This window comes from Diplodia corticola (genome assembly GCF_001883845.1).
Source record: "Diplodia corticola strain CBS 112549 chromosome Unknown scaffold5, whole genome shotgun sequence".
In the NCBI taxonomy this organism is placed as follows: Eukaryota; Fungi; Ascomycota; class Dothideomycetes; order Botryosphaeriales; family Botryosphaeriaceae; genus Diplodia; species Diplodia corticola.
In genome coordinates, this window is record NW_017971484.1 from 556097 (window position 1) to 581467 (window position 25371).

At 57.7% G+C, this 25371-nt stretch overlaps 5 protein-coding genes across 5 annotated transcripts; 3 read left to right on the plus strand and 2 right to left on the minus strand.

Annotated features, from left to right (window-relative positions):
- Positions 1-1161: 1161 nt before the first annotated feature.
- Positions 1162-2164, plus strand: BKCO1_5000174 (c6 transcription factor; the record flags this gene model as incomplete). Its single annotated transcript, XM_020276761.1, has 3 exons — positions 1162-1239; positions 1290-1387; positions 1441-2164. The coding sequence occupies 3 exons, from the start codon at positions 1162-1164 to the stop codon at positions 2162-2164; spliced, it is 900 nt and encodes a 299-aa protein (XP_020134168.1).
- A 1132-nt stretch (positions 2165-3296) lies between these two features.
- On the plus strand, positions 3297-4444 carry BKCO1_5000175 (aldose 1-epimerase; the record flags this gene model as incomplete). Its single annotated transcript, XM_020276762.1, has 2 exons — positions 3297-3802; positions 3934-4444. The coding sequence occupies 2 exons, from the start codon at positions 3297-3299 to the stop codon at positions 4442-4444; spliced, it is 1017 nt and encodes a 338-aa protein (XP_020134169.1).
- Positions 4445-13281: 8837 nt separating this feature from the next.
- On the minus strand, positions 13282-15728 carry BKCO1_5000176 (nonselective cation channel; the record flags this gene model as incomplete). Its single annotated transcript, XM_020276763.1, has 4 exons — positions 13282-15014; positions 15233-15334; positions 15387-15415; positions 15481-15728. 4 exons carry the CDS (start codon positions 15726-15728, stop codon positions 13282-13284), a joined length of 2112 nt encoding a protein of 703 aa, XP_020134166.1.
- A 1506-nt stretch (positions 15729-17234) lies between these two features.
- On the minus strand, positions 17235-21276 carry BKCO1_5000177 (med14-domain-containing protein; the record flags this gene model as incomplete). Its single annotated transcript, XM_020276764.1, has 4 exons — positions 17235-18531; positions 18588-19756; positions 19804-20986; positions 21050-21276. The coding sequence occupies 4 exons, from the start codon at positions 21274-21276 to the stop codon at positions 17235-17237; spliced, it is 3876 nt and encodes a 1291-aa protein (XP_020134167.1).
- A 1328-nt stretch (positions 21277-22604) lies between these two features.
- Positions 22605-25134, plus strand: BKCO1_5000178 (autophagy protein atg22; the record flags this gene model as incomplete). The annotated part of the gene is made up of 5 exons (XM_020276765.1): positions 22605-22883; positions 22938-22959; positions 23175-23824; positions 24021-24869; positions 24916-25134. The coding sequence occupies 5 exons, from the start codon at positions 22605-22607 to the stop codon at positions 25132-25134; spliced, it is 2019 nt and encodes a 672-aa protein (XP_020134160.1).
- Between the last annotated feature and the right edge of the window lie 237 nt (positions 25135-25371).

Sequence of the window (25371 nt, forward strand, 5' to 3'; positions counted from 1 at the left end):
GGGGCGGGCCTTCGCTAAGCAATTCCGCGCGCGGTGGGACGGAGTTAAGCCAGCTGCTTGCTGAGTGCTGACAGCCCCTCTCTGGCGGGAGATCGGCCGCCCGCAACTGCACTCACAATCCGGCGCGCTCGATACGGCTGACGGGCGGTCCTGTGGCTGCGGCCCCGAGCTGCTAGGCCGCCTCGGGCAGCGCTTGCGGGCCTGCCTCAGGTTACGTCAGACGCGCCCTCGGTGAGCCATTTTCACCGTCGACCTTCGCTGCCCGCGGCCGAGGGTCGGCGTTCAAGAGCTGCAGCACGGCGAGCGCTCTGTCTCAACGGAGGCGTGGAGTCGCTGCCTGGGCGCCGAGCCCCGACGCAGCCCAGCTGCCGCGCCGCTGTCCGCGGCCTCCTGCAGCACGACTCGCCGGCCAGCGCACAGCGACGGGCACGAGTACACAGTACTGCGGAGGTGACCGCCTCAGTTTCGTCCGAACAGCGCCAGCCTCGGACTCGTCTGAATCCGACCCGCGCAGGGGATCTGCCGCGCCCGTGCTTGCCGCCGTCCGAGTTATGCACAGCCGACGCTTCTCGAAGCCACCGTGTGCATGACCGCAAACACGCCAGGATCTGCCACTTATTAGGCTTTTCCCCGTGCGCGCGCGCGCGCTGGGCCGCCGTTTCTGGCGACCGGGATCAGGCCTGCTGCAGCTGCCCCCCCCGGTCCCCCCAAGCAACAACCTTACCGCACCCCCCCTGTCGCTGCTCGACCGGCCGAATGTAATCCAAACGGTGTCGGACGCGATGATGCGGATGTACAGATTTACTGGCGGTACGTGCGTGCTGAGCACAATCCATAATCATGCTGCGCGAATGGCCAGCTCGGCGCGCTCTTGGTCTTAAACTTTCCCGCCCAATACAGGCTCCTGCCCGCTGGATATATCTGCCAACCGTCCCACCTCCCACGCAGGGCTGCTTCTCTCGCGTTCACACATCACACAGACCGCTCCAGTGCTAGCCTCGAACCACTGGCTATCACACTGCATCATCGTTGCTCACCCTCTGCTTACTCCACACCTGCCCTCGCCCAGCCACCACCCTGCTGCCTTGCCTTTGTGCCAGGCACACTTACAAATACACCCCGCCGTCTTACATGTCCTTCCATCTGGAGCGCTCGCCCTCAATGGAATCCCCGACAGACAACAACATCCGCAAGCGCGTCTGCAAGGCCTGCGACCGCTGTCGCCTGAAGAAGTCCAAGGTCAGTTCTGTCCAGGCCGCCTGTCCCGTGCCCAAGCTGATCCCAAACAGTGCGACGGCTCCAGCCCGTGCGGCCGCTGCAAGGCCGACAATGCCATCTGCGTCTTCGGCGAGCGTAAGAAGTCTCACGACAAGGTCTATCCCAAGGGGTCAGTGTCACTGCTCGCTTTCAGCCAATGCCTTCCGCTGACGTGTTCCACAGTTACGTCGAGATGCTCGAGCAACAGCAGTCGCAACTGGTCGCCGGCCTCCGTGAGCTGTACAGGAGACTAAATGCGAGCGAGGGGTGGCCCGGTGCACCATTGGCTGAGCAGCAAGGCGGCCACCCGCTTACCCACGACATCCTCGAGAGACTTGACCTGTTGCAATCGAAAGACGGATCCTCTCAGTTCGAGCCGTTCGAGGAGGACTTCACGCGCATGGAGAAGAGACTACGGGACGAGGAGGAGGCACAGGCGGGACCGGCTCTCAAGAGGAGAGGATCGATTGGCTCCGAGTCCGACCACGCCCACGCTTCTTCGCCTTCCTCTCACGGCAGCCCGCCCACGCCGCCCAAGATGCATTGGGAGCCCAGCTTCCAGAGAGCACCCAGCACGCTCGGCACCTCGGCCTCGCCGGTGTCGATGAGCCAACCGATGCAGCACGGCCTGCCCCTCAACGACCCCAGCATGAAGCCCCAGCCGCAGTTCTGGGACGCAAGACACACGGCACCACAGACGACGGCCGAACTCATGCGCTCGCCATTCGCAATGGAGGACCCGATTTTGGAAACGATGATGGCCGGCAACCTTGCAACCTCGTTCGACTTTGGAACATACGACGCACCGATGGATCCCTACTCGGGCCAGCCCATAATGAGCGACCCGTGGATTACATCGATAAACCCCAGCGCGTTGCAAAATGATTTCTCAACACAATTCGCATGATTGCTGAGACGATGGGGCGGCACACTGTATTATTTGGAGCAAGGATGGGTTCGGCTTTCTGGCTTCACATGTGGGCATAGATCTTGTGCGTTCAAGCGGTAGGCTTTGAGGATTATGGCGTATTGGCGTTACCGGGGGAGCTGCGGGCGGCCACGCGCCACTACGCCGAGACGGATGCTATTCTGGGCATTTCTTTTGTTGTACATGCATGGACTGTACTGGGCCACGGCAACGGGCCCGAAAAGCACTCGCTAGAGCAGAGTTGCGTTGGATGAGATAGCAAGACAAGGTTTCTGAATCTTCGGATCGCCATGACACGCGACATGTGACGAGCAGGTAGTCGAGCGAGTGTAGACGAGTGTAGACGAGTGTAGACGGACAGTCCTGATCTACAGCCCCGCGACGCCTGGGGCTTGCAATTTCACCACACGAACAGGCTCACACAAGCAGCCGTCTAGACCGTGGATGGGCGTCTGACTCGGTGATGGTTTGACTGGGCTTGGCATCGCAGGGGATGCCGGGAGAAAGAGTATATTGACTAAGCACGGGCTTTAACCTTGGGCCAAACATACAGCTAAAGTCAGCCCAACGACAGCCAGTGTCGCAGCGCCTGCAGCCTCGCCGGCAGTCGCCCCTGCTGCTGTCTCGGCATCTGTATCTGCGGCTCTTGACGCCGAGGGTGCTCCCGCGGCTGCAGGGAATAACCAGAATAGGCTGAAGACACTCCACGCCCCGCCGTCGCCCACCGGAGGGGCTCCACGAGCGACGTCACGGCACCTCACCCGACGGCGCTGCGCGATGCATGGTTATAAGGAGCGGCGCAAGCCTGCGCATGCACGCTCAGGCACCGCACGCAGTCCATCGTTAGAGTTGTCGCGACGCGAAGTTACGCTGTGATCGGCGGCGCATCACCACCACGCCAGCCCCGCACACAGACCACCCAACCCCGCCATCCCGCCCTGCTGCTACAGCGGTCGCCCTCGTTCCGCATCACCGCACGCGCACCACTCCAGACGCCGCCCGACACAAGACGACTAGCTGCACGCATTGGAGCCGCCATAGCCCCCCGCGCCATAGCCCTTCCGCCAACGCTAACCCCGCTCGCGCCGTCTCCCTCTTCCACCCGCCCGCCATGCCGCAGCCTGAGTCGAACGTCGCGTTCCTGCCGCTGGGCGCCATCATCCAGGAGTTTGCGGTGAACGGCAAGAACATTGTGCAGAACTTCGAGACGGCAGAGCAGTACCAAAAGTACAACTCGCCGTTCTTCGGCGAGACCATCGGCCGCGTCGCCAACCGCATCTCGGGCGCCAAGATCAACAGCCTCAACGGCAAGTCGTACGCATTGGCCGCCAACAACGGGCCCAACTCGCTGCACGGCGGCGACGGCGGCTGGGGCAAGCGGCAGTTCGAGGGCCCAACGCCGCTGAGCAAGAACGGCAAGGAGTCTGTGCTGTTCAAGTACCTGAGCCCGGACGGGGAGGGCGGCTACCCGGGCGCCGTTGAGCTTAAGGTTTGGTACACGGCCTACGAGGAGAAGGTCGGCGGAGCGAAGCACACGGTGCTGGAGACGGAGTACGAGGCCGAGCTTGTCGGCAGCGACGACGTCCAGGAGACGATCGTTGGGCTGACGAACCACACGTAAGTCGAAATGAAGGCTCATTGACCGCAATTTCCCATCGAACCACATCGCTGGGAAAATGTGAGACCTTTATCGTTATTTGGCGACTGGGCTGACCGCTAGATCCCAACCTCTTTCCCCCTCATTGTAGCTACTTCAATCTGGCTGGCGCACCCACTGCGTCTACTATTGCGGGCACGGAGGTCACGCTGTCGACGGACCAGCATCTCCCAGTCGACGACACGGCCATACCCACGGGCTCGATCGAGCCGTATCCCGGCGTGACGGCGAACAAGCCGTTCACGCTGGGCGAGAAGGAGCCGGCCATCGACCACTGCTTCATCCTGAACAAGGACGCGGCCAGCGTGCCCGTCGACACGCGCGGGCTGCCGCTGCAGAAGCTGGCGGCGTTCCACCAGCCCAGCTCCAAGATCCACCTCGAGGTGCACAGCACGGAGCCGGCGTTCCAGTTCTACTGCGGCGGCTTCATCAACGTCCCCGCGGTCGACGGGCTGCCGGCGCGCGGGGTGCGGTCAGGCTTCTGTGTGGAGCCGAGCCGGTACGTCAACGCGGCCAACGTCGAGCAGTGGAGGGGCCAGGTGCTGCTCAAGCGAGGCGCGAAGTACGGCAGCAAGATTGTCTACCGTGCGTGGGAGGCGTGATTGATTTGGCGTGTGTCTGGACGGCCTTGTTTGTACATTAAGCAATCCTCGTTGGATCTGATACGTGCGTTTGATTGGACGTGGCTCGGCATTTAGGAATAGGCTCAAAAGCTTGCAGCCTCAGCCGCCAGCTGGCGCGGGCTCCGTCCGTCGGACCGCTGGACCTGCGTGAATGCATTCGCGCGGAGACACGTCGAGCAGAAGCTGCTAGTCATGTACTGAAGTGAGTCGAGAGTCGAGAGTCGAGACGGCGGGAACGCGCGAGGAGGACGGGCACAGGCGCAAGGCGAAAGCCGGCTGCTCTCACCAGGCACAGCCGTCGTGGTCGGGGCCGGGTCCAAGCTCTTGGTGCCAGTTTCACGGCGTTCTTCTGGCACCTGCTTCAGGATACGGACAGTGCTTGCGCCATATTGCGGAGGAACTCGCAGCCGAGATGCCGGCAACGGCAGCTGCGATTGCGCTCGTGACTCGTCAGAGAAGGAGCGGACGGGCAGACGAGGCTTCCGTTCGTGCATTCGGCCTTGATGAAGCTCCGCGCGACGGACGGGCAGGACAGCGAGCTTCCTCTCCATCCCCACCGCACTCACCCCTGGCCATTGTTGAGGCTTTTTCCCCCCCACTCCGTCGTCCCTCCTTCTGTCCTACCACCCCAAACCCCCAAGATCCTTTCAGACGTTCGTTCGGACAAAGCTCTCGGCCGACGTTGCCGAGAGAAAGCCATTTTCCGTCCCCCCGCCCTTTTTCCAGCCTTGCAGCGGCCTGAGCTTGTCATAAGCCCTCGTCTCTGACTAGATGAGCAAAAACCCGCAGACCGGCGCGCGCTGCCCTGGGCCCCCGTACGCACACGCACACGCACGCGCACACGCACACGCACCCTGGCGCCGGGCTCTTCGATCCCTTATCCCTTCTACTCGAACCCTTCCCGCAGCAGGGTTCCCTGTCGTTCGCGCCTCGTTGTTGTGCATCGGCCGACACTCCGTCCGGGTGCCATGATCATGATTCTAAAACCTCGCGGGGTTCGGATCTTTCGCTGGCTCTTCCAGAAGGCCGGCCTGCCGTGCCGAGTCTTTTTGGGCCTTGGTTGACCGCCACGGCAGCAAAACAAGGCAGTTTTGTTTCTAATAATATGAACAGTGCTCTTTGGTATCAGATAGCGTTGCCGGCAGACGTGGCCCGCAACGCATACACACACACACACACACACACACACAGCAAACCGATCAGATCGTGCCCTCCTGGCCTGCATGCATGCGACTACATGCAGGCGGGAAAAGAAGTGTGCGCTGTGCCGCACGTTCATCATTGTATCAATCACACATCATCATGCGTAACTGTCCAATGCACGGCTGTTGTCCATGGTCGAGGGCAAACTTGCTTTCTGATTGCTATCGGGGCAGGCCAAGCAACGTAAAGAGCAGGAGAGCACGTTATCGGAACCTTGGCAACAGCAGTGTGGCAGTGTCTTTCCGAATCAGTAATCGGCGGCGGCCCCTTAGTAATGTTCTTGGCTTGATGCCGATGCCGATGCCGATGCCGATGGCAAAGGCTGCATTCTCGGCAACCCGCCCGAGGTTAGGAAGGTGGATGGCGACAAATCATCATGACATTGACGATTGATCTTCATGCATGCATGCACCATCTCGGGGGACGAAAGAAACGGCCATGAGGGCAACGGAAACTGCGCTGCAACTACCATGTTCCTTTCGCGCAGATAAGCGGAGATAGTAGCGCCCCCGAATCTGGACCATGACGGCATCATCCATACTACGGCAAGAGTTCGGTGCCGGGGCGGCGGCCGCTCGCGCGCGCAAGACTAACTGGCAAAGGGATCAAGGAACCTCACACCAAGAAAAAAAAACACAAATCATCATCAGTAGTAGTAGTCATTCTGACAAAAGGTGGTGTACGAATTAAGTCTGTTCCCACTAAAGAAGCGAGACAGGAAACAGGCCTTTCTGGACCCAAGGGAGCAGCAGCACCAAGCGCCCCCATCACCAAGCATGCGTGGCATCATTCGTAATCCAAGCCAGAGACATCATAAGGCGCCGCGCCAGTCAGGCTCGAGGTGGGGAAATTGGTCGGGAGGGAAGAAGGAGAGGACGTCGACGAAACAACCAACGCCAGTTAGTAGTATACTAAGGCAAGACCAAGCTTCCTTCTCACTCGGTCTCGCAAAGCCTCGGCGGTCGCCGTGCCCGAGGCTTCGATCGCCGCGACAAACCAATACATTTGGTTTCCCCACATCGACTGGCTGGCTTGCCTGCTGGCGCGAGAGTCGGTCTGGTTTTTTCAATGCCCGTTTGTTCCAGCAGCAGCAGCATGCCTGCTCCGTGCTTGCCATGTGGAGCCTTCACGTTCGGGGTTGCCGTCGTTGGTGGTTGATTTGATTCCTGGCCCCATCATGATGGCGCTGGCACTTGTCGTCACGATGCAGACGGTAATGTGGTTGATTCTCGTGGCCAGAAGCCCAGCTACTCCAACAAATCCAGGGAACCGCATTTATCAGCAGCAAGGTTGTCGGCGAGCACGCGGTTGCAAATACTGCGGGGACTTGTGATGCACGGAGATTAGGAAGCGAGCGAGCACATGCAAAACAAAAAACACGCCGACGATGTCTGTCGGATTTCCAGCTCGATCGATTGACTGTCCACCATGGCGGCTTCTGACGCCCACAAACGGCAGGGTGGTGTGATATGGACTGTATGGCAACTACACCGGACTTCCTGATCAGGCCAAAGTGGGCTTTGGGCCGGTGTTCCTGCAGCTGCAGAGGCAGCAGCTGACCGAACAAAAAACATTATTCCATCCGTCCTCTCCAATGTATCGTTTCGGCAAGCCGAGCCGACGAGTTGTTCGCAGCATGCAATCTCAGCCCCCTTGTCGGCCGGCCGGACCTTTTTGCTGACTGACCGGTGCTATGGATGGATGGTGAGCAGCTATTGTATCACCATGGCGCCGCGCCGCTGCCATGTGTGAAGCTAACAGCGGGGGACGCGGGATCCCATTCCCCCCGGTGAATAATTTTCCAGGGCAGCCATGTCGAGTCGTGGGACGCTTTGGTGTCATTTCGGGCACCGCACACGGGGCGCTGCCGATCGCGGCTTGCGAGTCAAGCGTGTCGATGATTCATTCAACGCAAAACGCAACGCGCATACCCGGCGGCCCATGCTGTGGAGTCATGATGTTGCAATGACAACACACACACACACCCTTTTGATGCTGCGTACGAAGACGATCGCTCTTATGATGAATTGATGATGTGGAGGGAGCAGCCGTTGCAGCTGGTATGTGATGATTCATGTCCAGTGTCTTCGCTTCTATCTGCGGCATCGCGTGGTCGTGTTCGCGGTCGCCTCGCTTTTCGGGCAGCAAAGATTCCCCTTCGCGATGGAGCCTCCATCTCACGCGGACCAAAAAAAAAAAAAGGAGGGCGGGTAGATAGCGAAGGAACGAGCGGACGACCATGCCAGGCGCAGCATGATCTACGCGAAGGCTCGACTCACAATCGTGAGCTCCGCCGCCGTCGTCGTCTACAGTACGTAAACGCCGGAGCGGGACGCGTTTCAATTGAAAGGAATAACTCCTTTTTGCTGTGCTAACGGTAAAGGTTCCGATGATGTGGACAATGGCCTACCAGCTGCCTAGCCCAAAGCATCACCAAACCTTCCAATTGGACGAGGCGGAGAAAAGCTAAGCAAAAAAGCTTCCGTCTTGGATTTCAGTCAAACGAACGACAGTTCCCAGCACATGACGAATCATTCAGATAATCGCCAGGTGTTCGCAGCAGGGAGCTTACAAGCGTCCCTACTCATGCAGCATAGAAGCTTAAAGTAAGCGAGCCCACTGCAGAGCCACAAAGATGCTCATGCGGCTTAGATGTGTCAAGTAGAGACGACACGAAGTTGTTGGCTGCTTGGTCTTCGCTTACTGTATCAAAGACTATGGATACAAGCAACGTTCGGTATGAAAACTTCAGAGGTACGGACTAGAGGCGAGTCTCATCTGGACCTTGAACCTCTTCGATAAAGTTGCCAAGGAGGAGCATGTATACTAGCCAAATCGCCAGCAAAACTTGGCTTTCGACAGGCCGCTTCACCGGCAAAGTCATGAGTATGCGGCGAAGCAAACGTACCCGGCGAACCCTCGCCGGCTGCACGCCGACCATGGCTCGCCACTACCTGCCAATGTAACCTCTTACTCAGCCCGCTCCAGCGAGGGCTTCCAGCTTTTCGTCGGCACAGCAAAAAGTAGAGAAGAAAGGAATTCAAGGTGCTGGCTGTGACCCCTTTCTCTCCAAAACTCGACGCGCAATGAGACGACGGCTACGGACGCCACCTCTTTCGGCCGACTTCAAGCTTGGGTGCAAAGTACTACATAGTATTGCTACCAAGAAAAAATTGCAACGGCGTCAAAAGCTAGGGCTTTCATTCAATGCACGGTGCATCGTCGAGTCCATCCTGCCCTACCTATGTGCTGGCATGCCCAACACTTGGGCTTAGTACTACTGCACAGACAGAGGGAACTGCCCTTGGGTAGTAGTAGTAGTAGCGCACTGACAAAACGGATAAACGACGAGGTGCTGGATCGCGGAAGCTAGAGCCACAGAGAGCGGAGAGGAAGAAAATTGAAAAAAAAAAATAAAAAGGGCAAAGGACACAGTCCACTCGCTTTGCACTTAGCCGGGAGGACCCTGGATTTCCGGTACATGTCACCTCGTCCACCTTTCGTCCGCCGTTGGTGTGTTCTTGACTCACAGGCTCATCTCCATGCAAGCCATGCAAGCCATGCAAGCCATGCAAGCCATGCAAGCCATGCAAGCATTCGGATCCGATGCGAAACGGAGAGGAGTTAATAAGTCGGCAGCGTTCCGTGCTGATGTGATACGGCACTAACACGGTTACTCTTTCCAGGGTCCAGGGCGCTTTGTCAGGCTTCTGGAAGGAAGGAATGATCGCTCCGACGCCGGGGGCTGGGAACGTGGCTTATCTGCTCTCTCGATTGTTGTTTTTCTTTCTTCATCCCGGCCCAGCTGAACGATATGGCGCGCACAGGCGAAAGATGAATGAAGCGTGGACAAAAGGAAAAACAAAAAAAAAAAGAAAGAAAGGAGCAAGCCACCAACGCTAGACAGGGGCAGCACCGTCCGCTTTTTTTGTTATTTCATTGTGCAAAGGCCAAGGGTTTAGCTTGTTGCATAACTTACTTGGTCGCAGGTCGAGCTTCGTACTACGATACCTAGCGCCGGGCACTTTCTTGCTTCACTCTCTTCTTTGCCTTGTTTACAGGTGCTTCGTTCATTGCCGATTCGTTTAGCGCGCGGCGTGCCTGACACTTCTCCAGCTGAGCCCATCTCTCCTGTGGGAATGGGCGAGGCTTGGTAAGGCGGCACGTCTGCTGCGTCATCCAGGCGGTTGTATGGTGTTTTTGTTGCTTTGCTCGTCCGAGTCCTCTCTCCACTTGTGGCGCAAGTGCGGGAAGAGCAAGGCCCAATAAGGGCAACAAAAATCAGCACGTGTACCTGTACGGCTGACAACGCCTGCGGCAGCCGTGGCCATGCGGCCATATGCAACGCCATCGCCGCCCCCCCCGCCCGTCCTGCTTGCTCATCACCATTGCTGCAACCGTCCAGAAATTACCCAAGCTATGGTGGCCAGCCACACGCCGGAGCAAGGTCCTCGCTGATGGCACCGTCGCCGTCGGAGAGGCCGTGGCCGTTGGCCGAGCGTCCGTGTGCAGCAAAGCAGTGTGGCTATGCTGGCACAGAGCTGGGAAAGGGGCGCCATCGCTCTCGTCTCGCATCGCGAGCCTCCGCTCCTCTCTCTCTCTCTCTCTCTCTCTCTCTCTCTCTTCTGCCCAAGCATCTTGGCGGCGACGAGAGCCTGCCAAGCTGATGTAGACGCCGGTTCCCTCTCAGCGCCCAGGGTGCCTATGAATCACAAGAAGGGATCGTCGCCGGGCATCGAAAGCCGCCTCGCTGCTGATCAACACCGAGCGCTTCGTGGACCGGCTGACTCGTAGGGGACGGGATGCAGAGCTGATGATCCTTGGTTCGAGAGGCGACGATGAGAAAAGCCTACAAGCCGCGCCCCCGCAGACAGCTGGTCAGCGTGCCACTCTCCTCTTCCTGCATGCACGCGTCCCAGTGCAGCCTAGCCGCTCGCTTGCTCCCGTCAGAAGGAGGAGGAGAGGGTGCGGAAACGGTCGTTGTTGCAGAATCAATTATATTCCCGGCTCAGGTTGCCAGCCGTGAGAGTAGATGGAGAGCGAGGGAGAGCGTCCATGTACCTGCAGGAAATACGAGTACGCATATCGGTCGGATTCGCACAACCAACTCGACCCCACTGCCCCATTGCCCAATCACCGAAGCTCCTACCCAAAAATACGAAAACCGAACCCCGCTCGCACCAACCCAAGCGGGCCACGGACAAGGGAAGGCGAAAAGAGAACCATCCTTTTGTAATTGTTGCGCGTCGACGAAGCCATAGACAAGGGCTTGCGAGGCATCGAAACTCGCGCGTCTTTTCCCATCAGGTGTTTCTCAGCTGCACAGCCGGCCAGGCACAAGGCACCAGGCACCGAAGATGATGAAAAGAAGCGAAGAGGGCAGTGAAAGAGGCAACCGCTCTGCTGGGACGGAGAGGACGGTCGAGTCTGACTACCCTCCTACTCTCCCATTTCCAACACCGCCCTGACTGCGCCTCTCACCAGCCTCCCCTTCCACGTATGCTTTTTGTGCAGCGAAGAGCGAGAAGAAGTGAATGCACGAGACACACAGGTATTCAGGTACCGGGGGCGGAGACGGAGACCGAACGACCGACACCAACAGCATGTGAAAATGACGCCACATTTGGAAAACATGTGGAGAGATTGAGGCACGGCCGTTGTGCCAACAATAACAACAACAATGGCAACAAGAATCAACAGTTTTTCTCTCCCCAACTGTAGAGCTTTTGAAGAAGACAAGAAACGGGAGATCATGTTGGCTGACAACAACTGGAAAATTCCGATCTTAAAAAAAAAAAATACACGCACACACACACACACACACACACACACACACACACACACACACACACACACACACACACACACCGACGAACCACGTGCCCCCCAGCAAATCCCCAAGGTCCCATGGGCGGAGCCCCTCCGGCGACTAGTGGAAGATCCAAAGGGCTCTTGGCAGATGGCTCGAGGACTTGCCTAGGTATGCGCCGAGAAACATACGTGAAGAACGAAAAATAATTGGAGGTGGAGATGCGTGGGTCCCCAAGGAGCCGACCAATGTTTACTACTGCGGAGGCCATGTACATACATACATACATACATACCCAGTAGTGCTGAGAGCATGCTCAACAAGCGCGCGCGCCTTCCATCGCCTTCCTCTTTGCTCCTCCTCCCCACCATCTGAATCAAAAGGGAAGACCCAAAAAATTTAAAAAAAAAAAAAAAATAAGAACCGAACAGGAACCCCGATGCATGCTGAGACACAGGCCTGGCATGGGAAGGCCCGCAAGCCGAACCAACCGTGTTTCGCCTCCCCCCCCCGCGCCCATTATCCCGTCGGCATATGGAAAGTTTAAAATAAAAAAAAAGAAGGGAAAAGTTAAGGGTATACGCGGCACAAGCATTTTGCATGCACGATGTGCCCGTGGGAAAAGTATGATGGGACGACGGGGGTGTGGGTCCGCGGCACTTCGTCGTGAGAAAGGTTTCGGCTTCTTCAGCTCATTCAAGGGATGATCCATATCAAGACGGACGGACGGACGAGGACAAGAAGACGTAGACTTTCGTACTTTCTCGACTTTGGGGCGAGCACTTTCATTCACCATATACGCTAATGTGTGTGTGTGTGTGTGTGTGTGTGTGTGTGTGTGTGTGTGGGGCCAAGTGTCCACTCATGCGATATTGCGCCGGGGAAATCATGGTTTCTGAGGCCATACCATATGGTACGATAATGTCAGGACGGGGGGGGGGAGGGAAAGCGCCTCTATCCCTGCAACCTCTCGGTGCCAGCTCGTTTCAAATATTCAACCCCTCACGCTTCAACCATTGGGGATGCGTGATGTGGCCAGAAGGGATTCAGCTATAACGGGGCGTTGCCACAAAAAAGGAAAGATGATCGTTTTTGGCCATGAGTCTTGGGCGAGCGTGTGACCTGATCCGATCGGCTCCATCTGCCCTCACATCACATGTTCTGAGGGAAAGGGGGCGGGAAAAGGCATACCTGCCACACACTCACCTTCCCAGCAACTCGAAGAACTCGAGACACTCTACTGCAATGCAAGGCGGCCGAGCGGGGCGGGGGCGGTGAACGGGCCTAACTCGATCCCGATGCTGCTTCTGCTGCTGCTGCTGCTGCCCGTGTCCTTCTGACAATTCATCGGGCTTGACTCATGAACGTGCAGCAACAAGCCTATCAGGGGCAAGGCTGGTCCCAGCACCGTGGTTCGACGGGTGTCTGTCCTGGGGGTGGGGGGCCGGATCTTGCCCAAAAACGAGGTATGTACCTAGTGCTCAAATGGTCTATCAAGTAGTCGCTAATGTGCATTATTGTAATCCCTTTTTGGAGACAGCCGGTGACCAGCGATTTGAGTCAGGCTGCAGTGGACGGGTATGTTGTTTGGAGCCAAGGAGTGTGGTGTGTGAAGAGATGCTTTTTTCCCATTCATGTCTGCGATAATGGTACTAGCATTGGTGCCGAGAGTTAATCGGCTGGCCGGCACTTGGGCTGCTCTGCACAACCAACCCTCCAAACAGACTCCGAGACGCGCAGGGGAAAAACGACAACGGTTGACCACGCTATCGGATATCGCCCTCGTTCTAGAACCTACCGCTTTTCACGGTCCATCGGTATGGATGATGCTTGAAAACCTCCTTCGCCTAATCTCGGTTTGCGGACTTACCTGCGGACTCGCCTCCCTGCCTCTGAAGGCGCCCGCTAGCCCGTGTCCGTTGCCCCAAGCGATGTCCTCGTCAATCTCGTCTTGTTGGACAATGTCCTCCAGTATGCTCTTCGGTACCTCCGTCTCGAAGCAAGCCTGGATGTCCCCATGCACGCTGAAGCGCGACCAGTTCCAGATGGTAAACTTCCGCCTCTTGTTAATTGCCCCGAGCGAGCGCCTCTTTGACCTCCATAGATTACGGCGCTCGTAGAGCGTGATGGCGAGCAATATGGGCGCGTTGAGGATACGCACCGCGGCGACGTTGATCTTGTGGAACCACCTCGCCGACACGACGAACTTGAGCGGCACCAGGATAAGGAGCGCAAGTACGTTGAATGGCGGCCGGTAGGCAAACAGAGCGTCGCTCTTGACTCCCTCAAACGTCAGCACTGCGCGTCTGAATTGAATCTCGGCGTTCGCGTCGTTTGCAACTTTTGAGAAAGTGTCGCTGAGGATGGCGACGAGGATGGTCAAGAAGAGCGTGTTTCCAAGGAAGGCAAAGGCAACCATCAAAGCAGGTCCCAGGATCAAGTGGAACGTCGGGGCTTCCTGAACCCCCGTGGCGTCGAGTCCGAACCAAATGTACAGCATCCACTTCGCTATGGTAATCGGATCGGGTTGGTCAGCCGGGTTACCGTCAGGGCCGACTTGTCCGAAACTGAGCCATCTCAATGCCAAAAGGAAGCCAGCAAAGAGCCAGACGGCGATGAGTGTGAGTAGCACAAAGTGGCCCATCATGGCTCGGAGGGAGATCATAAGCATGTTCTCCGGCATCATGTTGAAGGCCAGCCGTGGCAAGAGGATGGGCGCCGCCACGGAGAGTATGTCCAGGGCCTGCCGCCCGAGCCCAAGGTCATCGTGCATCCAGCCATGCATGCGGAGGGAAATGTAGGCCACGTAGATGATGACAAATGTGATGTCCAGGAAAGACCACAGGTTTTGCGAGTATACCTTCCAGCCGTGCTCTAGAATGGTTGCCGATTCATCCAGGCACCAGCCGGCTGCATAGATGGCGAATATCAGTTCGTAATAGGTCCATTGGGTATGGTCCCGGTTGGTCATCGTCACGGCGTAGAGGGCAATGAGGAGAAGGAACTGGCAAATGTCGATGACGTTCCTGGTGCGTGGGACTATCAAGCGGTAGTGGTTGAGAATGGGTGCGCGGCGTGGATTGTACAGCCGGACGGGCTTGTGTTTGTAGTGGTCCGGGATGATGTCGATGAAGGCAATGGGCGTATAGACGACCCGTCCACGGTACACAGCGTCAACGACCTTGGAGCAAGCCGCGCCGCTCAAGAAGTGCTTGCTCTCGGAAAGGATGGCGATCTCCAAGGCGGTGAACTTGCCCTCGTAGCCTCCACGCTCTTGTAGAAGCCAGTCAAAGACATTCCCACTCTCCTCCATGACCTCGTCAGGGGCATTTTGGAATGGATCGAATCCCGCGACGAGGATGTTGGAGAGCAACAACAGGCCGGGGCGACCAGGGTGCTCTTCATCGAAACGGCGCAGGATCTTGCTAGCCACGATCTCGCAGAGAATAGCACGTGTCCCGTTGACGGTTTGATGGAGGTGTTTGTGATAGTTTTGTTCGTGAAGGAACTGCACTCGGTTGACGAGCAGACAGTAGACTGCGGGTCGTTATCAGTAACCGTGTTCCGGCGACGCCAACAGTGCGGCCGACGAACTTGGCAGCACCACGGAGCTAGAGCTAGCGGGCCGCTCATTGGCCGCCAAGAGAAGAGACAGAAGTGCGAACAAAGCTGGAAAATGCTCCGGGGTTCTGGCCAGAGAGGTGTGGCTTGCAACAATAGACTATGAAGGCGAGACTGGGAAAAGGCAGACGTACCGACAGAGCAGTCCTTGGGGTCGTAGAGGCGCTCGACGAGAGGTCGCACAATGAGGGCATTCATGCGGGGGTCACGCAGGGCGGACGAGGTGTAGGGATCATCTTATCAAAGTCAGCGGGGGGTTTGGCCACGGGCGACGCAGAGGCGACGCACCTATGCTCGCAAGGATCAATCGGCGGATGCTGGACGGGCGCAGTCAGCTTCAGCTTCCCGGCCGCGGACGACGTGTTGCAAGGCGCAGGCATACCGATGGATGGTGCGGTAGACGGGCAGGTCCTTGTGCGGGTCGGCGGCAAAAATCTCCTCCTGGGCGTCGGCGTAGGCGCGCTCCTGGGGGCCGAAGCACTCCTCCTCGTCCTCGCCGCCCAGCAGGCTCTCCTGCTCCTCCTGCTGGCGCAGGGCGGCGAGGGCGGTGCTCAGGCGGCTCGCGGTGCGCGGCTGGGGCTGCGGGCGCGAGACGGGCATGGTGAAGTGGCGGGTCAGGGCAGAAGGCATGGCGGGCGGCGGCGGGCGACCCTGGCTCGTCAAGGTGCTGAGGTGACGCGCTAGCCCAAGGCGGCAGCACGACGTTGTACGGCAAGGTGGTGCAGAGCAGTCACTGCGTCCTGGATGCGGGTCGAGGTGCAGCGCAGAGACGCGGTGAAGGGGAAGCCGCCCAGGTCGCCAGGTCGCAGGTCGCAGGTCGCGCGTTCCTGACTGGAGAAACGGCGGCCGTTTCGCTCCCGTCCAGCGCCCTTGATACCGACGGCCTCCCGTCCGCGCCGCCGCCGCCGCCCAGATCGCCCTGCCCTGCCGCTGCTTGTCGTGCTTGTCGTGCTTGTCGTGACCGCCGCCAATCCGGAAACATGGCCACGATCCGCGCCATGGGACTGCTCGCCTCATTGACCTTATCGCCCCACAGCCATGGATACGCCACCGATGCCGCTGCTTCAAGCACATGTCTCAGGACAGCACAACACACAGTGGAGACGCTGACCAGTGACGCGATGCCCTCGTGTCAGCTGGCCGGTCAACCCAATTCAATCAGCCCGTATTCTGTCTTGTGTGAGGTTTTTTGTTTATTTTATCTCTCTCTCTGCTGCTACACACCACCGAAGACCGCCGTACTCCTTGGTATCCATTTCCCTCCATTGCTATACTGCTGTCCCTCCTGCAATCTGTCTTTCTTGGCATTTGTCGCACGAGAACGGCTGAAAAGCCTCTCCCTCTCTCCCTCTCTCCCTCTCTCCTTCTCTCCCTCTCTCCATGAAGTGGCCTACTACCGAGGCCAGAAATGAAAATCCAATCATCTTCCCAATACACAATCTGAATTGACTCGCACCAATGAGCGGAGACCAAGATCAGAGAAAAAGTGCCTGACTTGGCTGCGCAAGATAATCCGTGACCCAAGAATATGAATTGAACGAAAGGGAAAGAAAAAGAAACCCCTCCATCCTGGCTCAGGGTCCTGATGTGAAGGAAGCCAACATTTCAGCGTCCAACTCGAGGAACGGAAAATGGGAAGGGGTATGAAAAGCGGGAGGGGATTTGATTACTCGCGCCCGCATCGTTGAAGAGAAAAGCAACGGAAGGATACATCGGGTTGTACACTGTGTCTTGCAGCAAGTGAAACGAATCGTGTGTAATAAGGCCTGGGCATGCATTGCACCGTGCCCCAAACTCGATGGTAGAGAGCATGAGGGCGGAAAGAAACTAGTATTATCGGGAAAGAAGAAATGAGAAGCCGGCCACGCTTGAGGAGGGGAAAACGCCGGGTATCAATAAAGCAGCAGAGAGGTGTAGCTAAACATCGACGAGAACGTGAAGAAGCCATTGAGCGTACCGTAGAAGCCGACTGCCGTCTTTTTCCGAGGCACAACCAGGGAGCGTCTGGCCTAGAGGTGGAAGAATGAAAGAAATCCTTCTATGAAAACTTTCCTCTCGAGCCTTGGCTCGTAGCATCTCTCGCATCATAAGAATAACCATACTGATAGTCGTTGAAACGTAAAACCCTTTCCCCCTTCAATCTAGCATGATGACTTCGGGATCGGGTTTGATGGCTGGCGGCTGATTCGGCAGCTTCGCCTGACCTTGCGTCTGCGGCTTGATCTGCTGGCTAGGCCCCGTCACTTGCTGTGCCGGGCCAGCACCACCGACTGGCCTGTCCACAACCGGCTTTTGGTGTTTCTTGACCACTTCATCCAGTTTCTTCAGTGCACCTTCCACACCTTCGATCTTCGCGACGATGCCAGTCCTCACGCCTATCCACTTGTCGCCGCTTTGCTTGAGAACGTCCTTCATTGCCGCAACAAATTCCGGGGAGCGGGGGTGAGCCTGCTGATTCGTCGAATCGTGAATGTGCCATTCCATGCTGTCATGTCGTGTTCGTAACCGGATATCAAACGTAGTCATGGGGTTTTCATAGCAGATTCGATACCAATCCAAGCTGCGAGGGTTGATGTACGGCTGAGGCATAGAGGCAGGAGCAGGTGCGCTGCTTTCCATCGCCTCAAACCCTCTAAGCAGCGGCAAGGTTTGAGAAAGGATTTTCATGAAATAAGGAAATGCCTTGCTGCTATCCCGGTGGTTCAGCACATTTTTGAGGAATGCTGCAACTCGGCGATGGGGATTGTTCGGGGAGATGTGAAGCTCAACCGGCGAGCCCTCGGGGAAGCGAATGTCGGCCTTGTAGTTGCCACAGTAGCGGAATACAACGCGGGACAGGCTGATCTCCGAGCAGGGCAGCTTTTGGTCTTTGGCAACATCAACGATCCTACCAAGACGCTCGATGCGCTTCAGGCGGTTGATGATCTTTTCGAGGAAGGGCTCGCCAAAAGGCGTTCTCAACCTGACCTCAAAGGTGCCATCGCTGTTGAAGGAAACATCTCCCGCCTGTGATGATACCAGGTTGAAGTCAACGTGCCCTTGTGACATCTGACCCTTGACGGCATGAACAACGCATCCGGTATTTGTGTCTAGTCCCTTGTGGTGGAGCCTTAGTATCTCGCCAGCCCAACTGTTGTGGCCCTCCTTCTCGCCAAGGAGAGGGCCGCTCTTGATGAATAGTGCTGGCGTAACTTGTGGGACAGGGCGATCTGTAGGGTTCTTTTTCCTCTTCTGATCGCGGACGATGCGGAGTACATTCGGCACATGCATCCGTCTGAGCTCTTTGATGGCAATCGCAAATGTGAATTGAGCACTGGCAATCTCCTCCACGGCGCGGAGAAATTTGTAGGACAACGGCTGTTTCCTTCCAGAAGGGGCGGTTCCCAAAAGCGGAATCACCTCCTGGATACCGTTGCCGATGCTTTCGTTAGATCTGGGATTTTGGGTCAGTCTTTGGGTAGCTCGCCCCTTCCCTAGTACTATACTTACAGCTCTAAAATCCACCAGTTCTCTCCGTCGAGATTCACGGTTAAACCCAGCACCCATCTCGACAGCCAGTTTGGACAGCGATAAAAACTCTGAGCAACTACCTTCTGCTGTACTGATGCGCTCGTAGCTTCGGGTCGAATATTGATGTGTGTGAGTTTTGTCCAGCCCACGTTGTAGGCCTCCTTGTCAACACGATTCTGGAGATCGTTACAAATCAATGTCTCAATCTTTGAAGCGGCATCCATAGCAATGTCTTTCATGGTCCTTTCCAGGTGCAATGAGAACGGAGTTACTGGCCGTAGAGATAGTCCTCCCGAAATCGGGTCTATCCTCACTTCCGTCGCCTTGGACGTGCGGCCTGGTCGTAAGTGCAAGCAACAGTCAGCCGGTTCGGCAGGAGAAGTGATGGTTTCCATAGACAAGCCAGATCGCTTCTCGGATAGGGTGGATAACTGGTTGCGAATCGACTCCAAGATGAAGCTGATATGCAAGGCGATGATAGCTTTCAATATGTTCTCCAAAGACAGCTCGGTCCAATCGATCTTGAGAGGAATGGTTTCCACCGGCACACCTTTACGCGTCCATCGAAGGGTGAGCTGCGGCGGACTGGGACCACGCCAGGATACTTTGCCGTCCTTGGATTTGCCGCTGGAAATGCCAATTTCAATCCAACTCTTTGCCCCAGAGGTACCGGTCCAGTATTGCACCGTCAATGAGCGATGGACCTGTTGCACATGGATGGAATTGGCCCATGATGTATGCGCAAGCTCGTAGGCTTGCATCTTGAGCGTTGTGAGCTTATGGGTGAGCACAAAGCCATGTAACCAGTCGTAGATCCCGCTCAGGCCCGTGTTAGCTAAAACAAGGTTCGCTTGCGGTTCCACCCAGTCTCGGAACCATCCATCGGGAACTTCTGGCTTCGGGGAGAAAAGGAATTGTAGGTCGACAATGAAGAACGAGGATGAGGGGTCTTCATCCGCTATCGAGACGTCGAGCTGGAATTCAGACGGGACACGAAATGTGGCGCGGCCGCTCGCAATGGACCAGTCTTTCATTTGCCGCGGAAGCTCTTCATGCAGATTGATGCGGATGGCCAAAAGCGCATTTAGATTGGTGACGGTCTTGAGCATTTGCTGTGGAGTCAGTGGTTCGGCGGGAAGGTAGCCCAACTGATCCCGTCAGTCTACGCATCACTTTTGCAGGAGAACAAACATACATCTGGCATCCAAGGGGCCTTTCCGGTGCTGAGCACCTCGAGCGCAGTCTTGAGATCCGGGTTAGGAGCCTTTGCAAGGTCCATGTTGAGCTTCAATTGGCCGATCCATTTAGGCGCCTCTTCATAATGGTTCATTTGCTCCGTCAACCACGCGTTCAGGTCTATCATCTTGCTCACGTCTTCACAGCTGCGACTCCACTTCGACAACACTAGAAGCTTGATGAACTTTTCCCTCTCTCCCCATGCCCAGTTCAACATCAACGTCTTCTTTTCCTCGTTATCCCGGGACTGGGGTGCCGCCCCATTGACGGCGTGTCCATTGACGCCATTTATCGCAGGAGTGGATGATATTTGCAGGTTACTCATTTTATCCAGGAGCTCACTGAGCGACACGTTTGTCTCTTGCGCGACGCGCTCCACGAGCTTGCCGAAGGGCATGTAGAATTCGGTGAAGTGAACCAGCTCCGGTGGCAGTTGCGAGAGGTCGGCAGGCGGAGATTGCGACTGCGAGGCTGCGCCGTTGGTGGTGGCTTTGCCGTTCATGTCGGAAGGACGGTCGACGTGCGGCAGAGGAACGTCGCCATTGAGCTTGGAGTGCGCCGCCGCGGATGCGGCCAGCGCTCTGTCGTCCAGCTTGCCCAAGCTGGCGCCCTGCGCGCCATTTCGATCCATCGAGACGATGCCGGGCATACTCCTCCCCTTCGCTCCGTCGGCGCCGTCGCCGTAACTCCCCTGCACCCCCTCAAGCCCGTCCTCCGCCTTGCGCTCGGCCAACGGTATTTTGGAAAATTGCGGGAGGTGCTGCGTGGAGGCTGCGATGGTCTGGGGGCGGGGACGCGGGGCCGGGGCGCTCGAGTGCGGCAGCCAGGCGGCGGAGGCAACGCGCAACGGCGCAGGCAGGTGCAATCCGCGGAGCGGCTTTGTTCGTCGGCCAGCGGGGTGGGGCGAGGCAGCGAGGGCGCGCTGTGCGTCGACAGGGTGCGGAGAGAGCGTCTGGGCGGTCGGTGGCGAGGGGTGGGTGTGGTCGGCGTGCGCGCCTTGGGGTGATGTTGAGGGAAAGAAGGCGAGCGATGATGCAGCAGGTGGTGAGGGCCGCTCGCCGCCAATCCGCCCAGCCTTCTCGCTCCCAGTCTTGGCCGCCGACGACCGTTCTTCACCACCGCGCGTTGTCCTGACAATCAAACTGCGCCCTGCGTGCCGCAAAGCAAGCACGCGAAATTGCTACTTCCACGTCGCGCGCCTTCACTTGCGCAACATGCGCCCTCGCAGCTGGCGGGCGCGACACATGGCCTGGCGGCCTTTGCTGCGGTCGAAATAGACGAGGCGCGGCCGTCGCGCGTGCCAGCGCTGCCCGTGTGTTCCGTGCAACAGCGCAAACCCGGCACGGCATCGCTCTCCTGAGCACGCCTGCAGCCGCTCCTGAGCCCGCCGGCCACGGGGCTGGGCTCGCACGCCCGCACCCATGCCGAACATTTGTGAAACGCGGCCAAACAGCCCAACCATGGCACCTCTGCCGTAGTCTCATTAAAGTCGGCTGCCGAGCTGATGACGGCGGAGCGCTACTCCGGTGGCCGGCTCCCGCTCCGCGTGAACGCCATGCACGATGCTAGCCGAGACGTGTGGCAGGCAGGCGGATCGCCAGAGCGCAAGCAATCGAGGCGTCGCGGGAGACCCTGCCCGGAAACGCCTTTTCCGCAGCCTGCGTCCATCCACCAATGCCCCGCAGCTGCTCCCGCCTGTGCAAGCGTCCAACTGGCCGCCATTGTTTCTTGAAACATGGTGGGTTGCACGATGCGACTCTCGCACGCTGCCTTGGCTGCCGCCGAGATAGGAAATCAATGGCTCCCGTTGCTTCCCAGGGCACCATTTTCAGGCAGAGAGACGCGTTCGGACGGGCAGCGAGGTTTTTGGCAGCAATTACTCGCAGAGCCGCATAATGCGCGCAGAAAAGGCGACCCAATAGGCTTTGAAACAACAAATGTCAAGACGATGAACCAATCACTGGGGACCTGCAGAGCAAAGACACCAGGTACTCAGGCCGGCTGTGAGGACGTCTGCCGACAGCCGGTCCAGGCGCAGGAGGTGCAGGCGGAGTGCAGCCCGTGGTCCAGCGGTCCAGCGGGCTATTTCCGGCGGAGGGTGGGGTTGCAGGGTCGGCGCGACTTGTGACTTCGCGTTCGCCTCACGCTCACGTCCCTCATGTCGTCGTCGCGCTGTGGTGGTGCGCCTGTCAGCAACGGAACGACTGCTCGCCCTCCGCTTATCTGCTTGGCAAACCAGCACACCGCATCGGGAGGCAGCGCGAGTAATACGTGGGGCGTGCCGGGCAGTTGAGGTTTGAGGAGTGAGCGTGACGATAGACAGGACTTAAGGACTACCTACCTAACCTGCGCTCATGTGCACTTTTCTTTTTTTTTTTGACCGGCGCGATGTCCGGGCGGAAGGCAGTCGCATTGTCTGGTTGAGCTCAGCCCGCATGCGCTTCGCCGTGTCTGCGGCGGCATGCACGTCTGGCACATCTGCTATCGCCGGCTGGGCTTTGGCGCTGGCTGGCTCGATCACGCGGGAAGATCGCATCACGGTCACGGAGATCCACAGCCTGACAGCGGCCTGTACCAGACAGTGTCCTCCTGCCTCTCCTCTCTCCCGTCGTCGCGACGGCCCATGATGGACGCAAGAGGCCCTCAGAGAGCGTAATGCTCTGCAGCGCAGGCCGGTAGCACGCTCGAATCACAGCGACGCCCCTCGTTCAGCTCCCACCAACCCTGTGCTCGCACGTACCCCAGGCGGTCCGACTCGTAATGGTTCCGCGCCAACAGCACAACCCGCCTCCGCAAGTACCTCCACAACACTCGCCGCCTTTCCGCCCGGACCTCTTTCGCCAGCCGTCCGCCACCTCCAAGCGCTCCTTCCAGACCTCCTACAGCGCCGACGATGAACGCTCAATAGCCGCCGACACCATGGGTCCTGACCGCGAGCGCAACATCCCTGCCCGCCCGCCGCAGTATGATGGCGAGGACACCTCTCTGACCTCGCGCACGGAGTTGTGGGGCTTCTACGGTTACGGATGGGCTGCCGAGGTACACAAGATCCCTGGGACACTGTGGAGAGCATGCGCGCTGACCAGTTCGTAGGTGTTTGTTGTTTGCGGTGTTGGTAAGCTTCCCTGTCTATGGCTTGCCGCAACCTCCGTCGCGGCTGCGATGCGCTCCCGGTTTGCCTGGCGGACATGTCTGCGAATGCGATACAAGGCTCCGTGCTCTGTCCCAGACCGCCTCGATGTCGTTTCGTCACAAGGGTGTCCGGTCCTGCCGACAGCTTCTAGAGCGCAAGCATAGTGCCGATTCAACTTGGCTGACCATGGCTTCAAGGATCCTTCATACCAATCACCCTCGAGCAGCTTGCTCGAGAACGCGGTGTCCTGCAGTCGGACGGCAAAACTCCGTGCACCACTCCCTTCGATAACCCACTGCCGCCGAACGCAACGTCTAACCATGTTCCAAACTCGGATGCCGCACAATGCGTAGTCTATATCCTGGGCGCCGAGGTCAATACGGCCAGCTTTGCCATGTATACCTTCTCTATCAGCGTTCTGGTTCAGGCTCTGTTGATCATATCCATGTCTGGAGCCGCCGACCATGGCATGCATCGGAAGACGTTCCTTCTAAACTTCGCCTTTGTGGGCGCCGTTGCAACAATGTTCTTCCTTCCGGTCACGCCCCAAGTGTTCGTACTTGGAGCTTTGCTCGCAATCATTGCAAACACCTGCTTTGGTGCCTCGTTTGTCTTGCTCAACTCATTCCTTCCACTGCTCGTCAGAAATCACCCGCGCGTTGCGGAATATCACCATGAACCTGAAGACTCTTATGGCGAGGAAGACGATGGCTATCATGAGCATGACAGATCTGGAACTGAGGATGAGGAAGATTTAGACTACGATGAAGTGCCACATCAAAGGTCTGCACTGCTGCGGCATTCTTCATACGTGGACCATACGACACCATTTCCTAAATCGCCCGCTGTGAGTAACCTGTGTTTTACAAATCTTTTCGACCATGGCTTGCTCCACTCTTGCACAAGTCTCGGCAGTACCCGCGTCCAGACGTGTGGAGCTATAAATGCCCCTAAAGGAAACCATTCTTGCAACTGCTTGCAAGTCGAGGCCGAAATGGCTTTTCGCCGCACAGTCAAGCGGGTCAGTGCTAACGTCGACTTAGACTTCGTCACATGAGCTAGCCCTCTCCACACGAATCAGCTCGTACGGAATCGGCATCGGCTACATAGCGGCCCTACTGGTTCAGGCCATTGCCATCATCATTGTCATGCAAGTCGCTACAGAGTCGACCAACTTCTCGCTCCGACTCGTGCTATTCTTCGTTGGGGCTTGGTGGTTCGTCTTCACCATACCGGCCGGCCTTTGGCTGAAGTCTCGACCTGGGCCTCAGCTACATATCGGCGGAAGGGAGGGCAGGTTGCAGACTGGCTTGGAATATTTCAAGTATTCCTGGAAGTCTCTTGGAAAGACTGTCATGCACGCGCGGAAATTGAAAGACGTCCTTCTCTTCCTCGGCGCATGGTTTCTCCTCAGCGATGCCATCGCGACGGTGAGCGGAACGGCAGTCCTTTTCGCAAAGACTTCGCTGGCAATGAAACCCGGCGATGTTGCCTTCATCAACGTCGTGGTTACGGTGACGGGTATAATCGGGGCATTTTCGTGGAGTCGGCTGTCCATTATGATGGGTCTCAAGCCCACTCAAACGATATTGTCTTGTATCTGTCTGTTTGAGCTGATTCCCATCTACGGACTTCTTGGATACATCCCAGCGATCCGCAAACTAGGGGTGTTTGGGCTCCAGCAACCGTGGGAGATGTATCCCTTGGGTGCAGTCTACGGCTTTGTCATGGGCGGCCTGTCCTCGTATTGCCGCAGCCTCTTTGGAGAGCTCATTCCCCCAGGATTCGAGGCGGCCTTCTACGCACTGTACGCTATCACAGACAAGGGCTCGAGCATTTTCGGACCAGCAGTGGTCGGCGCGATCACGGATGCCACGGGGGAGATCCGCCCAGTAAGTTCACTCCGGTGCACGCCATGACTCCTACTAACGCCTCCAGGCGTTCTGGTTCCTTGCGGTCCTGGTCGGACTGCCGTTCCCGCTAATGGCAATGGTGGATGTTGACAGAGGGAGAGCGGACGGGGCTGCACTGGCTATGGCGTTGAGCGAAGGTAGAGGCAAGAGCCCGGAGCGGGGCAGTCGCCGTCTCAGCAGCCCGGAGTCGTTTCGCGAGGGAGAGGAGGACACAGAGGGTCTGCTGGGAGAGTCAGGACGGTGACATAGCCTCGCCCGCAAGGCGACAGTGCTAAATTGGAATACGATAAGAACACGTGCATAAAGCGATATAGTTTGGTGAGCGTGGCTGGTTGGCTGTTGGTTGGTGCGCGGGTCGGTGGAGCCTGTTCAGGCTAAGCGGATGCAATACCGTGTCCTCATCGCCAGAAGCCCCGGGCGCTCGTGCTGCCACGGTGCGGCGACGCTGGGCTGAGCGTCCGGTAAGGGCAGGCGGAAGGCG